The sequence below is a fragment of the Argentina silus genome (genome assembly GCF_951799395.1).
Source record: "Argentina silus genome assembly, chromosome: 7".
Taxonomy (NCBI): Eukaryota; Metazoa; Chordata; class Actinopteri; order Argentiniformes; family Argentinidae; genus Argentina; species Argentina silus.
Window position 1 is genome coordinate 8,484,983 of NC_139661.1, and position 20,249 is coordinate 8,505,231.

A 20,249-nucleotide genomic window follows, 5' to 3' on the forward strand; every position below is an offset into this window, starting at 1 on the left:
TAGTGATTCACACGATATATATATATATATATATATATATATATATATATATATATATATATATATATATATATATATATATATATATATATATACAAAAAAAATGTAGTAATTTGTCTCATACAGGAAAACTGTTTAACAATGACAGTTTGCTGCAATAAAATTAGAACTTTATGTGAACATTTTAGGGTGCACTTACATTTACATCTACATCTACATCTACTAGTCTACTGTATCGCACAGGATCACTTGAGTAGGCTCAGAGTCGACGCGCCGTCACGCGCTGAAGGTGCCAGAGATGAAGATAACTCGTTGCGGAGGAGGGTAACACCATTGTGAAGATCGCGGATGGGCAAATTAAAAGAATTGGAAAAACCATTATCTTCTATCAAAAATGGCAAAAAATACTTCTCTATATTTCCGTATTGTCGAGGGTAGGAACCTACCAGCCAAAGATGTGTAAGTACAGTAGCCTGTTATGTCTTTATTGATCATGCAACAGGCTGCTCCACGTACTCTTATTTGCTCATTCATATAGTTATAGTTATTCCTCTGATGTGAAATACGCACTGACTGTAAACTTGTTTCAGGGCAAGACAACATGAGATACACTTTGTTGTAAAAGTAAAACTGATCAAATCTGTGATGTGGTTTTTGGTTCCTTTTATCCCCACAGATGTTTTGATTCGCAAAACCAATATGGTAAACACAAATATATTGTGGTAGTAGATGAAGGTTTGGCAGTGTACATGCTTTCATAATGTATAAATACTTCATAAAACAGCAATTACAGTGGAATTTGACTTGATAAGTAGCTTCCAGATTGCTTCCACGTTTTCAAAGAATGATGTGCTCATCGAATCACATGTGGAGCAAATAGTGTTGTTTCATTTGTCATTCATTGCCTGCCAAGGTCTATACTAACATCTTATTTCTTAACCTTTTAAGTTCTGGGACTAGTGACCCATACTGCATTGTTAAAGTTGACAATGAAGTTGTGGCCAGGTGAGTATCCCATTTCATGTATCACATAATTAATCACTCAGTATCAGTCTGTGTAATTGTTATGATCTAAATGTATGGACAAGTAAATGTAAGGACAAATGTTTGTGTCAGTTCAAGGGAAACTGTATAAGATATCCCCAGACCTACATCCTCAGATTCCTCTGCAATTTGCAACGGCAACTGCAACAAGTGCTGCGACTTGTCTTCAACAGCTTTATCCATTGAGAATGGAACAGGAACTACTGTACTACATTTACATTACATTTATGGCATTTAGCAGACGCCTTTATCCAAAGCGACTTACATACTTATACTCTTTAGGTCATTTGGCTTTGGGTGCCCCTCACTGTTATAAACAGGCAATCAAAAGTTGAGGGTGTGTGATCAGGGATGTGCTCACAGCATGAGCCCCCCAAACACTGAGAACCTGATACAGGGCTGGCCTTTAAGACACCAGCAGGTAACCATGGAGAGGGGGCATAAATTATTGCAGGGAGCTCCCATTCTAGGCAGGGAAAAGGAAGGCCAATGGTGGTAGGGGGGTTAAGTGTTCATACAGGTCGATGTTCACTGGTTGGCTGTTCATCACTGGCATGATAGTTCCATAAGTTTCACATGTTGTTTTGCTGAGAATGTTGACTCCTCTCTGTGTGACTCGCTGGGTCACTACCTCCCACTTTGTTCTCATACTTTACCTGGTTTATCAAATGAAATCAATCCGGCGAAATCCTGACACCTCGTTATAAATGGGATGCACACACATCCAAGGCACAGTTTGTTATTGTAAATCATACTAACTTACACATGGTTGTTTTTCTGCGGACGATAACATGCGTTCATTTACCCTCCTGCTGTTAGCTCTCACGTAACGAGCCCAGTTTGAGTGTGCAGATCTGCATCATGCATCATGTTCCCTGGTTATCAGCATACTGACTCACTGACTGTGTGCTCTTGGCAGTTTGATCCTGCTGTGTGGTAATGGTATCTGGAAAAGCAGAGGTCTCATTTTGATAAAATGATGCATTTTACAGATGAAACTAGACCTCTTCCCATTAGATGAAATGAGATGAGATGTTGCACATGTCATGTCCTCATCCTTAATGGGATATGTGTGTAGACAGCAAGTTTGTCCAATGTCCAGGCAATGTCAAGGGCTTTCGTATTTCATAGTAAGAAAAGGGTTAATGAAAATGATTCTACATCATTTTATACTTGTGTCAATGCTACACTGCCTTTTGAAGCCATTGCAATATTATTCTGTATTAGATTGCCTTCAGCACATGACAATATTTGCTTCATGATATCACATTATATTGTTACTGACACAACATGACAATGATAGGGTGTACTAGTATGAATAGGATATAAAGCCCATAGGTTATTGTGTGAGGGTATGGTCCTAGTTTGACTATGGTACCCATTTGAAACCTTCCCTTGCAGGACAGCTACAGTGTGGAAGAATCTCAACCCTTTCTGGGGTGAAGAGTACACATTACACCTGCCAATGGGGTTCCACTCTCTGTCCTTCTATGTCATGGATGAGGACACCATCGGGTAAGACTGCCCTCCGCAGCTGTCAGAGAGACTGTTTTCTATCCCATCTCCCAGTCAGATTGATTGATTTCTGTGGTCTTTTGGGGTAAAACTAGATGTCTGAATGATATTAACGGTTAAGAACAGTATGCTAATTGGACAGGTCATTGTTTTGTAACTTCAGAGAGGATAATGTTTGGGTTGGCTTGTGAAGCAGACCATGATTTAGAGACTGGGTCAAGAGACATACTGTATATGATTGTTTTGGAAAAACCTGTAGGCTTTGAATAAACCAACATCAACATGCAGATGGTATCACAGATTGAGAAATGAAAGGCTACCTCTTTTCCTTCTTATCATAATCGAGAACCTGTGGCTATATTCTCCCAGCGTTATGTTGAACAAACTCTCCTCTGATATTTATTAGTCATAATCAATACCCCTTCTTAAGTTCTTTATTTTTTAATAATGACACAATATAAAAAATTCTCCCTCCCCTCTCTCCCTCTCTCTCTCCCCGCAAGCCATGACGACGTTATTGGAAAGATATCACTGAGCAAAGAAGCCATTGGGACCCCGGCTAAAGGTATTGTAGCACTGCAGTAAAACTACTTTCCGCAGATTCTATTATTCCATATATTATTCTGTTATATTATTTAGTATAGATTTGATATTTTCACCTCAGATAGCTGTATCTATCTAACTGAGACTGCCTATCTACGTATGCCATGTTAGAGGGCAAGCAGAAAGAGCAAAGGGTCATCAAAGGGTCATCAAAGGGTCATCAAAGAAGGGTTCCCATGACTCTTGGTACGGCCCAGCCATGTAGGTCTCAGTGATTAAGGAGATGTTCCTTTTTTAGGTTCACTTTCTGGGAAATCTTCTCAGCATGTTCTCACACACCCATGGTTTGATTTATAGATTAGTTTGCTACTCACTTGTTTGCTTGTTCATTTGATCATGGACTGTTCACCTCTATTCTTCTTTATGAGTTCTCTCTATGAACCTGGCAGCTTCCCTCTCTCTAGACAGAGATTATACAGAGAAGCAATGGTTCTTACATGGTCAGATTAGTTACCAGGATTGCTCCCCAGACCAGAGTGACAGTCTGTGACAACTCCAAGATCATTTATTGTGTGCAGCACAGCTGTCCTTTTGTCTGACACTCCACAGCACCGTAGCTTGTGGGAAGCGGCCAAATGCTTTTCAAACAGGCAGCCTCTACCATATCACACCTGCTTCTGCTTTAGTGGCTTTTTCATAAGTTACAATATCTAGTAGCTAATATGTTTTACAGAGCTTTCTCTGAACCATGGCAACAACCATTTAAAAAAAAATATATATATATATATTAAAAAAAATAAAACCCACGCAAAGTTAGAATTACATTGCTACTTTGTGCATGTATTTTGTCTCTAACAGCAAATATGATACTGGTGTCATACTGTACCAGTGCCTTTTCCCTGTGAACATTCTGCCTTCTAGATGGAGTCCTATGATTCACTACAACATGTTGCCACTGAGTTAACTACTCCCTCATAGGACCTTGGGAATTCTCTCCTCTGTTGGTTTTGAAACTGAACTCTCGCCTCCTTGTATCACTCTCAGAAATGTTAGCAATCCCCATATTATCTTAAATGAAACAAACTGTGTCTTGTGTTTTGACATGTACAGTATCAGAAATGTTTGCAGGGTCTTACTTATGTGTTCAAGGCATAACAGTATTTTCACAATACCAAACTGCCAACAAACTTATGCACTACCCATAAGCAATGTTCCCTCTAATTTTTCATGTGTCTGGGCATACACACAAGCTCCCTGAGCACACTGAGGACCACTGTGAGCAACATCAGATGTGCACGCTGTGGCCACACACCAGTATCACACCTGTTCAAAACCTTGGATCATAGCAAGTTACATGGCTTATTAAAAGAATCAAATTACAGCAGCAATTTTCATTAGTTTACTTTTAATATAAGCGATTTGGCCCACTTAAAATGAAAAAGACAAAAATCTTGTTGTTCATGAGATGTATAGTATGTTATATGTTATATGTGAGAGTCCTGCTTTGGCCATGGGAAGAGTCCTGCTTTGGCCTGGCTGTGGTCCAGTTGTGGCCTGGCTGAGGGTCCTGTTCTGGAAAAAAATGAGACATATACACCTTTTAGACATAACATTTTGTTCACATTAAAACATTCACATTTTGCTCAATGACATGTGCTGTAGCTTGTGATACAGTGTAAATTCCTGTAACTCTTTGTCTGTAAAATATCTAATTACACAGTTTTTTTATTAGCATTTCTACTACCCATAAATTATCTAGTAGTAACAGCATTTAATGATTAATATCCATAAATAAAAAATCTTAATAAATGTCACTAGAATATGCACACATTTTGACTTTAATTTTACCTTATTTTTCACGTCTGTCCTTCTCACTTCAATGGTTGTACACTTTGTCCAGGTTGATGGCTTCGTCTGCTTCTTGCTTTGACTTTATGCGCATCAGCTGGTCCAAATGTGCCACTTCAAGACGATTTCTGGATGCTGTTTTGATATGATTCATTAAACTAAATCCTCTTTCACAATCTGCACTGGAAGCTTGAAATGTAGCACAAATATGCTGCGCTACGCAGCAACTGGCGGCAAATTCAAATGTGCGTAGCGCAGCATCCGGCACAAATGGGTTAACTCCGCCGCATTGTTGTTAGCTCGCTAACCTGCATGGTGCGTATGGGCAGGGCACATATGCAAGCACTATCAATGCTATGATTGGCTGCGTAGCGTAAGTAAACCGTATCGTATCATTTGCTGGACACCTGTCACTCACTGTGTTACATTGAAAAATGGTACAAAAAACACATTATTGGTCTAATTAATTAGATTAGATTAGGTCTAATATTAGATATTAATTAATACGTTTATGGTGAATTTTATTTTATGCGCTGCATAGATTTTCTTGTGCGCTGAGAATGTGCGAGCAGTGCGCGATTGCACAGGCGCGCAGCTTAGAGGGAACATTGCCCATAAGGTAACACTAGACATCTGTAATTGGTACACTGGCTGCTCTAACATTTCACCACCAGACTTCACAAAATGCCTCATCATGTGTATTGACATGTTTCCCGTTGTCAGGGCTAGATTCCTGGATGAACCTGACCAGGGTGGACCCAGATGAGGAGATCCAGGGGGAGATCCACCTGGGCCTGGAGCTCCTGAGAGATCCCAAGAGAATAGGCCTGCGCTGTCACGTCATAGAGGCCAGGTAATTGTAAAGTGTACATGCCACTTATTTTGGAACCCAAAAAGATTAGTTAATGAACGTCTTCCATTTGGCCGTTGTTATTGGTGTCTTGATTCTTGGGATCGATAGATGTCCTAGAGGAGATTGTGTTTGTTGATCTTGGGAGCACCTGTTGAAGTGGCAGCAGACAAAGCCAAGTCACAGAGAGCAGCAACCTTACAGCAGGATAAGCTCATTTCGAGAAAGGAATGTGCAACAGAAACCCATTAAAAAATGAGAGGCAGAGAGGTCCCCGAGAGGGCATCGCTAACAGGATGGAGACTGAGCACTATGAGCATGGCAGCTATCCAACATCGCTCTTTCTGCAGGGTTTGAGCAATCAGTGGCAATGCAGTGCTCAAGACCCTCCAGAGGATGGCTTCCTACCCGATCTGGCCTGTTCTCAGCACTGCCATAACTTTGCAATAATGGGATTATGGGAATCAGTTGGGTTTCTTTTCTACCAAAAAACCTAACAGTATTTCCACACTAAAGGTTTGTCAGGCAGCCTCATAACCAAGCACAATGATCACATTGTTCCAGACACTTAGATAATGGGATGAAGCAACTTTCTTTCTCTTTTGGAAGTGGAGCACCTGACAATGCTTTCTTTTTGTTCAATGGTGCAATAGATACAGCTATCTCTGTCGAAAGATACAGCATAGCATGGTGGTTTTATCAGAGCTTGTTTGAATGGAACTGGCTAGTATCTCATTACTTAATCTTGGGAGGGATTTGTGTTACATCCTAGTATTTTAGTACAACCTTAACCTTGTCCCCAGGCTATTGTGTACAGTCTGGGAACGAGACTAGTACAGTCTTAATGTCAGCAGACAGAAACATGATTATCCCAATGGTGAAAGGTCAGCATAAACAGAGCAGAGCTTCTTTCTGAGAGGTCATCAGTCAAAGACTGGACCTGGAGACACAGCAGGCCCAAGAAGACACCAGTGGCGACATTACTGTCTCTGTGCTCATGCTTTGTCACCCAGCATGCCTCCTCCTGTCCTGCTCGGTCTGAGTCACTCTCTCACTATCTCACTCTACTCCCCCACGTGTGGGCGTGGGCAGGCCTGGACTCCCTTACACCCTCTGGCTAGGTGTTAATGAGCATGTCCATCAGGGCTCTCCCTCCCGCTGCTCAAACAGGTTAAGATGGATGTTACTTAAGATCTGACAGAATAAGGTCAATTGTAGATTAATGTAAAATGTTCACCTGTCACCCCCCCTTATTCCGTTTGGTAATTCCAGTGTCATAACAGGTGATGGGGGCAGGGGGCCGCTCATGATCCTAAGGGGATTGACAAGACTCTTTGTTTGTTGACCTCATAGAGACCTAGCACCAAGAGACATCTCTGGAACCTCCGACCCGTTTGCCAGAATTCTCTTCAACAGCCACAGTGCCGAGACTTCGGTGAGGAGGCAGGAGGGAGGAGGGAGGAGGGAGGAGGGAGGAGGGAGGAGGGACATGGGTCAGATAAATACTGTATTGACATGTGGATGTACAACCAGAGACTAGAGAAGTGATGACGTGTGTGTGGATGTACAGTACACCCAGTGGTGACAAGCTTGATGAATGTGAAATGTTGCCTAACTGTTTAACCTTATTTACTATCCTTAAACAAATAACCTCATAACCTCAGGTTTTTTTGCGGGTGTGTGTGTGTGTGTGTGTGTGTGTGTGTGTGTGTGTGTGTGTGTGTGTGTGTGTGTGTGTGTGTGTCAGATCATTAAGAAGACACGCTTTCCGCACTGGGGTGAGACTCTGGAGCTGGAACTGGAGACGGGGGAGCTGACCGAGGGAGGGACCGTCACTCTGGAGGTCTGGGACTGGGACATGGTGGGAAAGAATGACTTCCTAGGAAAGGTGAAGACCTTATGTTCCCAATGGTTGATACTACTATGGACTGAACAGACATAGAGTTATACTGTGAGGATTCACAGTATATAATTTATGCAGAATTATGAATATGATATTTGATTGAAGCTGCTATACTGTGGTGTGGGGGTCTGATGTTATGCTTGGCTGTTGAATTGTCTGCACAGGTGGAAATCCCTTTTGCTTGTCTGCACAAGACACATCTGTTGCAGGGTTGGTTTCGTTTGCTACCCTTGGGAAACAACGAGGACGATGCTGGGTAAGGACTGTGAATTTGTGGGTGTGGGTGTGTATATACTTATTAGTCATATGCACAGTATATATACTTATTAGTCATATGCACAGTAAACAGACAGTTACACCACACAAATCTTACTTCCCCCCTAACACAACAGTATAGACTAAACTAAAGAAGCAGATTAAAAAACTAGTTCCATATATACATATACAAATTCTATATTGCACCTGGTGGATCACAGTTATAAAGTTATAAAGTGCGCTTATGCATTGTTGCAAATTGCATGAGGTATTTGTAGTGCAAACAGTAGTGAAGTCACAGCAGCCAAGTAATCAGTCAAGTAATGCAAGTGATGTGGGGGGTGGGAGGGGGAGGGCTTTGTGAGGGAACTTGTTCACAAGCCTGATGGCCTGTGGATAGAAACAGTTTGTCAGTCTAGAACTTTGCATTTAGGGTGCAAACTAAGAATATAATAGATAAAAAACAACGTTGGTTTCGGGAGGACGAAACAAAGACGTCTGCCACGGGGGGCGCCATCATACACCCAATAGCAGCCTTTAACACCCCACTGAGAGAGGGGGGAAGAGAAAGAGAGAGGCAATCGAAGTAAGAGAATCCTTCCAATCCATGAGACTTGGCCATTGCTTTTGACTTTTTGCATGGCTCGAGAATGCATCCTCCCGGCTCCCCATCTCTCTTTAATGTCAGAGGCCAGCATTGATGCCAGAGTTGTTTGTCTGGTGTTGTCCTGTGTCTGTGAGGTGTTAATTATTTTGTATTTGTTCAGAGGTTCAGCCATACAGTGATATCCACAAAGAATACAGGACAAACATAGAAACAGAGATACTAAACTAAAACAAACGTGAATAAATGTGATGTGATGTCTGAGGGGTTACATTGTAAGTCTGTCAACTAAACGTCATCCTATTGCGCATAAGTTACAGGTCTAGAGAACACCATAGAGATTATTGCAAAAAGCAGCTTATTCCCTCTCTGTGCTTTTTCAGAGGTATATAACAAGGGCTCTGCTGGCATCTGTTTGTGATAATATTAGAACAAGGGAAACTGTGATAGCCAAACAAACACAGTGTGGATGGGAAGCTATACCAGGAGGTTCATTAGTGTGTGTGAGTCACAGCTTTATTTAGGGGGATGATGCTGTACAGTTAGAAGGGAGCTCTGTCATCCTCAACATGGCTTGGGAAAGGAAAAAGCTGGAACAAGCTATCAAACGCACACATGCATATCATACCCCGCATGTATCACACTGTGGGGCCTAATATATCCCCAATTATTGAACATTCACTTGGTATTGCGCTGCTCTGTGGGAGCCATGCACCTCAGAGCACTACACACACTTCCTTTGGCTAATACCAACTTGTGTGCTCAATCTGATGTCTCTGAGGCCTCTCTGTCTGTCTGTCTGTCTGTCTGTCTGTCTGTCTGTCTGTCTGTCTGTCTCTCTGTCTCTCTGTCTCTCTGTCTCTCTGTCCACAGGGGTAAGCTGGGCGCACTGCGTTTAAAGGTGCGTCTGGTAGAGGACCGTATCCTGCCCTCCATGTACTACCAGCCTCTCATTGATCTGCTGGTGGAGTCAGTCATCTCTCCTGCAGAGGTCAGCATCACTGGGCTGCCACAAACACACACTGAACACTTTATTAGGAACACTATACTAATACTGGGTAGGGCCTCCCTTTGCTCTCAGCCTCAATTCTTCGTGGCATTGATTCCACAAGATGTTGGAAACATTCCTTTGAGATTCTGGTCCATGATGACATGATTGCATCACGCAATTCCTTCAGATTTTTCAGGTTCACTTTCAAGATGTGAATCTCCCGTTCTACCACATCCCAAAGGTGTTCTATTGGATTCAGATCCGGTGACTGGGAAGGCCACTGAAGAACACTGAACTCATTGTCATGTTCATGAAACCAATTTGAGACGACTTTTGCTTTGTGACATGGTGCATTATCATGCTGGAAGTATCCATTAGAAGATGGGTAAATTGTGGCCATGAAGGGATGCACATGGTCAGCAACAATACTCAAATAGGCTGTGGCATTCAAGCGATGATTGATTGGTATTAACGGACCCAAAGTGTGCCAAGAAAACATTCCCCACACCATTACACCACCTCCACCATGAGAAGGTGTACAGGTGTTCCTAATAAAGTGTTCGGTGAGTGTATATCACATGGCACCTCCCTTTAACCCAGGCTACATTTAGTGATTAGGCCATTTCTATGGGTTAGGGTTAGGGTTAGGGTTAGGGTTAGATATGGTATGGTGCATCTGCACAAATACAAATGCATTTCCTTCCATTTACTTAGAATATGCCACCTTCTTCTTGATAAACAAACACAGGATCCTGTCACCCCGATGTCAGTTCTACCCTCTAACCACAGGTGGAAGACAACACTCCACTCACCATGCTGGAGGAGGTGACCACAGTGGAGAGCCGGCAGGATGTGGCCATGACGCTGGTCAAGATCTACCTGGGTCAAGGCCTGGTGGGGCCCTTCCTGGATGACCTCAACACCCGGGAGGTCAACCACACGTGTAAGAGCCACTGAGCGGGGAGTAGCATAATATTATGAAGTTGTCAATTCAATGAAATGATTTTAGTTTTGTGGGAGTACTGCCTCCCTTTGTGATGCCCTGAGCGGTTAATTATAGCCATAGTCAAGTGACCACTGAGATTCTTTGATGCAGTAAACCAAAGGCCCCATAGCAGCTGTAAACACACAGTGGTACTGAAGTGGGCTATTCCAAATCTTAGATTGACCAAGGGAGTGTAGAATAGTTAGTGAACAAGTTTGATCTGACTCCAATAGAGCAAAGGATGGTTCATAGACTCCCTACTTGCGTCCACTCACCAAATATAATGAAAACTAACTGAATATACGTTTTCATTTTCAGGCTTAACCGGGTCAAAGCACAGTTCTAGCAGATTATCCTAGCATACAGATTCATCTGTTGCGTTTTCTGACAAATGAATCATCAATTGAGGAGATTTATTTAGACAAGGGTTAGTGTAAGATAACCAGCTTAATTCAAGTCATACAATCAAAAATGTAAACACAGAACAGATAAAACATACTGTTGTAGTCGATGGTTCTAGAAAATCAATTAAACATAATCTCCTCGAAGCAAACTTCTGAAAACATTTTTATACCATCCCCGACCAAATGGAATTTCTACAGAAAACATCAAAGGGCCTTTATCAAATGGAGAAGATCGTTTGGCAAATTCTAAAACAACGATAGTATTCAATTCATAAACAGTGTTCTCCACAGATATTTAGCTGGGTATGGAGCTAACGGTGCTACATCATTTCCATTCCAATTGACCATTGTAATAAACTGATTGACCTTGAACTGATTTGGCTGAATTCCCGTGGAGAGTTATTAAAGACACATAGCAAAATACTGGACAGAAACTCATAAAATCACACAATAATGAAAATAACATCAGAATACTACTCGTAAAAAAACATGTTAAAATAAGATATAATATGACTATACACACATCTATGAAACATTCAAATGTCATGGAAACACCAAGGAGAAACACCTAGGAGAAAAAAGGTGATAAGAGTTCATGGTGATTTAATAGGATGCCGGTTAATTTAATTTAACAGGATGCTGGCTAGGTGTGCCCATTCTTCTATATCAGTAAAGTGATAGCAATTGATCAAGGCAATTCCTTTGGCTCACAAACACAAATAGTAATTCACATGTAAACACATGTAAATGCAATGTAGCTGTCACAATTTTAGCCAACAGCTGTATTTCCCACACTAATCATATTTTCAGGATAGTTTAATAATCAGCCTGCCTTCGAATCCATCAACAGCGAAGACTGCATGTGTAAGCTCTGAGTGTAAGCTTTGTGTTAGTGTCAGAGTGAACGGGAGCCCAGCTGCTCACCTGCTCGTGTTCCTCCGTATCCCATAGAGGCTCTAAGCGTTGCTGGTATTTAACTCTGATTTGACGCTTGCTCACTAATCGCAGCAGCCATGGTCTGTGTGGGCGGCACACACCCGCCAGCACTATATTTATCAGTCCTATGCCAATTATTCACTCTTACAGTCATTTCACAAGTTCTGGGTGTTTATTAATTATGTTTTTGTGTCCCCCACCTGCATCCCCCTGGCTAATTCACATGGAGTTCTGTTGGTCTGTGGGTTTTGTTAGTGTGGTTTGAGATAACAAGCAAAGTGCCTAAGTTTCCATAGCAACTCCACACGATCCAAAAAGGGAGCTGGTTGATCATAAGATCAAAATAGACTCTGGGGAGCAGTGAGACATTAAAACGGGGGTATGTGGGAAAAGTAGAACAACAAGACATAGTTCTATTTTCTATACTATAGTCCCTGGTAGTGTCTAACTAACATAAATCATTTTGACCTGTCATGAAAGAGCACTTCTTCCCCAGTTTCTACTCACATATGACCTTTTAGACCTACAAAACCAAAACAGTCTGCCTGACAACAAGGTCATCACCATGGCTGTATGGATTAAGGTACTGTAGCTGGCTAGCACAGAGGTTCACTGGAGGTCGTCGCCATCCCAATTAAACCTGGAGATTAGTCTAGTCCAAGTAGCCCAACAACAATATATAGTTCATGCTATTTAACCTATTGATGTTGTCTGTACAGTATTTCATATAAACGTTAATCAAAAATATGATGGCCACTGGAATATACAACACATACTATATGTCATATCTTGAGTATCACAAATATCAACTGTTGAAAGAGTTTTCTCTTCCTTGTATCCTTCTAACAGCGGATCCAAACACCCTGTTTCGTTCCAACTCCCTCGCCTCTAAAGCCATGGAGCAGTTCATGAAGGTTTGTGTGATAATCCTGTCGATTTTTCCAACTGCTGCCCCAGTGTTTATTCCGTTCTGACTGTAAGCACTTGTTGTCTGACATTCTCCTCGACCCCCTCAAAGCACTCACTAAACAACAACACTGTTGTGCCTGAATTACCACAGTAGCTGTATGTAGTGGCTGGATACATTAAAAAGGGGTGCCATGGAAATGGCTTTGTATAAAGGTTTTAAACATGTTGTATTGTGCACTGGCAGGCTGTGGGGATGTTGTACCTGCACGAGGTGCTGAAGCCCATCATTAACCGCATCTTTGATGAGAAGAAGTACATTGAGCTGGACCCCTGTAAAATTGACCTGAACCGAACCAGGTAAACATTGTCTTTGTAAAAATCATATAAATGTCCATTTTTAATGGCTAAAAAACAGACATGCATCTGAGTAGGCTACAAAAGAGCCACAGAGTTCATATAGTGTAGGTGTTGGTTAATTTGAACATGAACAAACATTCATATCAAAAACGGCCAAAATGGAGAGCCATCACAGAAGCCTCCCCTCCGCCTCTACACTCCTACCTTCACAGTGTGCATCAAGAAGAAGACATCGACATCAAGAAATGAAAAAGGAATGTAAAAATGGGGGAAGGTGGTTGCTTGGCAACTAGAGAGAAAACCCCTGAGATGACTATCTCTGACACCCACCCATCTCCAGGACCCTTCCCTACATCTCCCCATACTTGACCTGATACTACAGTATATCTGCACCATCCCACACCTCCCCAGACATAACATCTTTAACGATATCTCACCATATCTGCCAACATTTCACCTGATATTTCCACAGCAAAATACTGAAACAAATAATACTGATAATACTTTCATTGCAACACAGTGAGAGAGTAGAACTTAAGTCAGGGGCCGTGTCTGAATGCTCATACTGTATTGCAACCTATTTAGTAGGTGTTTTTAGAACAAGCAAGATTAGAACATTTTGCAGTATTGCAAAATTTACAGAAATTGAGTATGTATAAAATGCCAGGATGGCATGGATCATACTAGATTTTCATTTCCATGTAGTATGAATTCACTGCACACTATTCAGGAAGTCCTTTCTGATTTTGGTCCCACAATGCAATGGAGCAGGTAAGGGAGATGGGCAGTAGCAAAATAGAACCAATTACCATGAACAACATGGATGAGTTACAGATGATGAATTCTCAGTATGACTGAAAGGTAGTGAGTTGATTTAACCAGTGTACAGAGTGAAATGCTGCTAGGTCAAGGATCAGTATGACCAGACTAACACAGTGCGTGTCCCTCAAAGACCCTGTTTCTGAGAGTTATGTGGACTATTCATTTCGATGAAATTCAGAATTCCTCTTCCCCTCTCTCTCTCTCTCTCTCTCTTGAGGCGGATCTCCTTTAAAGGTGCAGTGTCTGAGGCTGAGGTCCGGGAGAGCAGTGTGGAGATGCTACAGGGCTATCTGTCCAACATCATAGAGTCCATCGTGGGCTCAGTGGCTCAGTGCCCGTCAGTCATGAGGGTGGCCTTCAAACAGCTGCACAAGAGGGTGGAGGAGCAGTTCCCTGAGCCAGAGAATGAGGTCAGTCCCACACCCCAGGGGTCAAGGGTCAAACTCATCTTTGAAGGGTCTCTGATGTTTGTTTGCAATACTGGATATAGAAAATATATTTTTTTGGGGGGGGGTGTCTTTATTCATCTCTCTTTCATTCTCTCCCCCTTTCCTTAGGATGTGAAGTATCTGGCCATCAGTGGATTCTTTTTCCTGCGTTTCTTTGCCCCTGCTATCCTCACACCCAAGCTTTTCCAACTGAGGGACCAACATGCTGATACACGTACAAGCAGGACACTGTTACTACTTGCCAAGGTATTGTGCACACATGTGTGCGCGCACACACACACACACAGTCACACACAGTGAAACAGCTATGTATGGTCGAACTGCTGTCCGTGGTGCTGAAACCCTGTTGCTATGGGTCCTCTATAGAGAATGGTCTATTTTTACCTCTGTGTGCAGCAGGCTGTGGTTCAAAGCAGAGCATCAGAGGGTGGTGTGGAGAGGGGCTTCCTCTGCTCCCTAGGCCAGGTGTGGGCAGGACAAAGAGGAGCTCACAGCAAGTCTGCTCCGGAGACCTGTTTGATCTTACTCTCAGAGAGCGGTAGAGACAGTCTGAGCACCCTGATACTGAGAGCACACAATGAGCCTAATTATACTGTCATTTACTATCAGGTTACAATAGTCCCTGTCCTCCATTCCACAAATGGGAAGTTGTGGTTCCAGCAGGTGCGAGTGCTGAATGAACATGTCTGTGTTTCTGTGTGCCAGGCAGTGCAGAGTGTGGGGAATCTGGGTGTGCAGCTGGGTCACGGAAAGGAGCAGTGGATGACCCCCCTACATCCTATCATCCTTTGCAGTGTGGCCTCGGTCAAAGACTTCCTGGACAAGCTCATCGACATTGACCATGAGAGCGGTAAGAGGCAGTTTGGTAATGCATCACTTCCCTAACGACAACCAGGTAACTGTAGAGATCAGTGATAGCATAGAGCCAGCAGCAACAGCAGAGTTTGGCTGGGCTCCGAGCTAACCAGGTGCTAACCAGGTGCTAACCAGATGCTAGCGTGACAGCACCACTTATTACTAGAATCAACTGAAACAATGGGCCCCTCTGGTGAAATATTCATAGCCAGCTGGGAGCTGATACTGGGACTACAAGGGAACGGTGTGGGCTGGGCGTTGGAGTGTGTAGCCCTCGCCACCCCTACACGCCACACTGCGTCCGTGCCCCTTTTCACATTGTCACGTGTCACTACGCCTGTTGTTGTGATCCATCTTAAATATCATCTGAAATATCACGTTCCAATCTACATGTGTCATCTCACCAACTGGCTTCCCTCAAAGGCCAAGTTTGACATTTGATGCTTCAGGTGGTTGCATTACGCAGGAGTGGATTCCTTTTGTTCCACCTGTTGGAAGGTGTTCTGAATGTGAGGGTGATAAGAGAGAGGCAAGACTGACCACAGAGTCAATTATGATGAGATGATAAAAGTAACATAATGCACTGTAAGTCAACAATATTGTTAATGTTCACAACAACAACAACAGCAAAACTGCTACAGCTCCACCTTGTGTCCACATTGACAAATGTATTGTTTGTGGTTTTTTTTCACCTTCCCTCTATCGCCCCCCCCCCCCCCCCCCTCTTCCTTCTCTCCTCTTCTCTCTGTATCTCATCCTCTCTGCAGTGTCTGAGGTGCCTCAGAGAGCTGTGTTCCTGCCCTCAGTGACAGTGAAGGAGGGTTACCTCCAGAAGCACAAGGCCGAGGGCCCCCAGCTTCTGTCCCGCTTCGCTTTTAAGAAGCGCTACTTCTGGCTAAGCAGTGAGACCCTGTCCTATGCCAAGACACCTGACTGGCAGGTCGGACCCTGGTTTCACACTCTCTATAAAAAACTATCCGTGACAAAGCTCCGATCAACTACAATTCCTTTGCTCTGTTCTGTCAGATAAAGATGGATAGGGAGACTTAAATACCAAAGTGACTCATTCATTATTACAGTGCAAGGCAACTGCAACGTGCAATGTCCTCTGATGATGAATTGGCTCCTGTGCCCTTCACATGGTGTTTGATTGTCATCCTAGTGCCTCAAAGAAGAGGAAACATTTTAATCATCCCTCAACCCTAATTTATTTGTGTTTCGCTGTGTATGAAAACATCATTAGTGGAGAGGTTATTATCATGTGATACCCAGCCTTTTCATAATGAGCCTCTCTCATTTGCCCAACCAGCCCAGGATGTGGGGATGAGCTGCGGAACGGTAGAAGAGATAGAGAGAGAGAGAGAGAAAGAGAGAGAGAGAGAGAGAGAGAGAGAGAGATTGAGCTGAGAGCTACAGGAGGCTGGTGAAAGGTTCTCTTTGAGCCGGCTCCTTCCTTTGTGTGACTGGAATAAAGGCTAGGTTCATTGAAGGCTGTGGATATTCATACTAATATTGCAAATCAGACTGTGGACAATATCCCCTCTCTTCCTTCCCCCCCCCCCCCCCTGCGTTCTAGCATTCTACGTCTGAGTGAGGCGGGCTCCCAGTGGAAGTGGCTGATTTACACATTAAAGCAGCCTTTTGCCATGTTGTATCTCCCGTCCTGCACTCTTTACATTTACATTTACATTTTTGATGGCTTTATCCAAAGCGACATTTGTCTAAGTAAGTGAATCATGTCCATCCTCTATCTATCAGTCATCATAAGAAATGACTGACTCTATGCTAGGACCAGGGGCCATTGGCTGTCACAATGCTAGAAGAAGAAAGAATTACTTTACTTAATTAATTTATTTACAGTAGAGAGACTTGTACAAGGGGGTAGTGGGGAAGAGATGGGTCTTCAATCTACGGCGGAAGAGAGGTAGTGACTCTGCAGTCATGACAGCAGTGGGAAGCTAGTTCCACCAGCGGGGCGCCAGGACAGTGAAAAGCCGTGACCGAGTAACGCGACTGCTGCATCCACGTAGAGGCGGCGGTGCCAGGCGGCCAGCCGAGGTGGAAGAGCGGAGCGATCGGGCAGGGGTTTGGGGGCTCTCTTGCGTCATCGCCTTTCTTCTCCATCTCTCCTCCACTCTTCTCTTTCCTCAACCCTTTTCTTTGCTAAATCGTTACGCAGCGTACATTGCACAATAGTCCCTAAAATCAAGTTCGCCCACATTAAAGGTTGCCAGTTTTTTGGAAGAACGATGCAAAGCGTGTGTACCTGTATTTCCATGTTCGCCCACAAAGAGCCTTAGGAACCCTTGACCCTGGTGAGTGTATGTTGATGCTGTCTGCGTGTGAATGTTGCAGGTGCGCTCCTCCATCCCCATCCAGTGTGTGTGCGCTGTGGAGAGAGTTGATGAGAACGCCTTCCAACAGCAGCATGTGATGCAGGTCATCACCCAGGACAACGATGGGCAGCTCCACACCATGTACATCCAATGCAAGGTACAGTACAGACACGGACCATATCACTTTATATCACTAAGGGATGGCGGATACTGTATGTACTGTGATGTTTGAGTTGCCCGTACTCATAAAAATAAATTGCCCGGTAAAATATAATACATGATGAACGATATGAACTGGCAGCCTGGGTGTTTTTCTATGCGCTCTCATTGCATGCTGGGACTGCTCTGAAACCTGGGTTTGTCTGCAGAATGTGAATGAGCTGAACCAATGGCTGTCAGCCATCCGGAAGGCCAGTATTTACAATGAGCGCATGCTACCCTCCTTCCACCCGGGAGCGTACCGCAGCGGCAAGTGGACCTGCTGCCTACAGGCCGACCGTGCTGGTAGTCTCTCTAACCCTGACATGTTCTATGAAAAACTGTACACGTATCATTTTTAACTAGCCTACTGTAGAGCTTTTTTCTTCTTTTTTTTTTACATCGCCATTAACACAAGCAACCGTTTTTACTCTAGCTTTAGGTTGCAGTCGTACTCACTCTGCAGTGACTCTGGGAGACTGGAGTGACCCGCTGGATCCAGATGCAGAGACCCAGACCATCTACAAACAGCTTCTTCAGGGCAGAGACAAACTCAGGTCAGAGGGGAATGAGTTCCACCATTAGGAGGTTATGATAAAGTACCCAAACAGGGTGCAGTTCCATTACTTGTCACAAGGGGTCTACAGTGCAACACGAGGAATATCTACTGCTGATGTCATTCCAGAATATTTGCCTGCAGGAAGACATCAGTGTTGATTGTTGAGCCCAGTTTTAATTGAACATAAGATTTGTTTTCTGATCAGACTCCATGATCCGTAGAATGTGTAATCAACTGGTTGTCATTCAGTGTGTGTAAAACCATGGTGTTAAGGTAGCATGCTGTGCCCTGTCCATTGTGCTAACAGGAAACAGTACCTGGAGACGCCGAACGCTCAGACAACCATAGAGGAGGAGAAGACACTGAACTCTGCTCTGCTCCCTGGTGAGACTCTGTCAGCTGTGTCTAATGGCCAGACTGGTTCACTCTAATGAGCACAGCAGCTGTATTCTGGGACTGGAGAAGGCAACATATTCACCTTATATTAATATCATGATACTATTTCTCAACACCACTGCAATGACTTACATTACACTCACACAAAGTTCAACTGTCAGATGGTAGAAAACAGAACGGTAATACTTTAGAATGGGGAACACTTATAAGACACTCATTTGTGGCCTAAAAGTGTTTAGCTAATTGGGCAATTCTGGGGTATTACTATTCATTAGATTTTTATTCTGTGTTTTCTTATTTCTTATTCTCATGTTATTAGTCATGTAGTAGCTGGCCAGTTAAATGTGGTTTCAACAACCCTCCACTGGCTCACATCCGAGGATTGTACCAGCGACCTTGGGGTTACTGGCTAGCCTGCCTAACCTCAAGGCCAACCTTGCCCCTGATAACATTGTGTGTGTGTGTGTGTGTGTGTGTGTGTGTGTGTGTGTGTGTGTGTCTTGAGGGGCTAGGTAGATGGCAAACAAAGCTATAAATGAGTGCCTAAGTGTTCACTAAAATAAAGTGTTCCCAACAGAACTAAAGCAGTGGACATACTGTACTGTACTGGCTTGAGATACTGCAGCTCTCAAAAGTGTCCCTGGACTCTTGATTAACAAAAAGCTTTCTATTGGCTCTCTCTCTCTCTCTCTCTCTCTCTCTCTCTCTGTCTCTTTTTCTAACTTTCTCTTTCTCTCTCTCTCAGATGGGGCAGAGTGTAGTAGGCAGCTCTTGAGGCCAAGACAGGCCGCAGCTGCCCGGCTGCTGGGTGTGGTTCTGGATCTGGAGCAGGCCCATGCCATCTTCCAGCGCCGGGAGATAGAAGAGGCCTCCAGCACGAGTCTCATTCTGACCCCCTAAACTGGGCCTGTCCTCCAGCCTGCCCTGGATCCTGAGAAAGGAGAGCATTCTGCCTCCGACTCAATGGGGTTTGTCCTGGTTGTGTAGGGAAGCAAAGTGACAGCCTCTCCCAGTCTTCTGTCTTGACCTGTGCTGGTTTTGATGTCTAGAGGACCTCTTTCATCTAGACCATCTTAATAAAACACAGACAAATAGGTCCAGAGGATGCCCTCTTATACGTATGTATGCCTATTTAAACAATAGGTTTTTCAGTGTGTGATAACTTACAGTATCTCCAAAAGTGTCAGAGGGGGTTGTCTCGTGGAGTAACTGGGCCTTACATGCAGATGGACTGCCACCGAGAAACCTTCTCTGAAGGTTTGAGCTCATTGATTAACAAAGCAGGTCATGGAGTGCACTGAAGAACTCAGCTGAAGCCGGGGTTGGAGACGGAAGGTGTGTGTCAGTGATATTGTTGTATGGCTATCAAGGAATGTATTGCATGCCCTGCATCCAGCTTTTGTGAAATGTGAAAAAAAGGTTTTATATCCTAAAAGTGTTGTACAGGACCATGTGGGTGAGGATGATTATGCAATCTGCTCTAGTCATAG

The 20,249-nt window shown here is 43.5% G+C and overlaps 1 protein-coding gene across 1 annotated transcript; it reads left to right on the forward strand.

The window, feature by feature from the left end:
- Nucleotides 1-394: 394 nt before the first annotated feature.
- Nucleotides 395-19,659, forward strand: rasal1 (RAS protein activator like 1; the record flags this gene model as incomplete). The annotated part of the gene is made up of 21 exons (XM_083672772.1): nt 395-459; nt 949-1,005; nt 2,446-2,559; nt 3,063-3,124; nt 5,674-5,803; nt 7,154-7,235; nt 7,548-7,688; nt 7,868-7,959; nt 9,436-9,553; nt 10,343-10,496; nt 12,728-12,792; nt 13,032-13,144; nt 14,184-14,376; nt 14,524-14,661; nt 15,121-15,265; nt 16,038-16,210; nt 17,626-17,763; nt 17,975-18,110; nt 18,241-18,361; nt 18,671-18,747; nt 19,505-19,659. The coding sequence occupies 21 exons, from the start codon at nt 395-397 to the stop codon at nt 19,657-19,659; spliced, it is 2,469 nt and encodes an 822-aa protein (XP_083528898.1).
- Between the last annotated feature and the right edge of the window lie 590 nt (nt 19,660-20,249).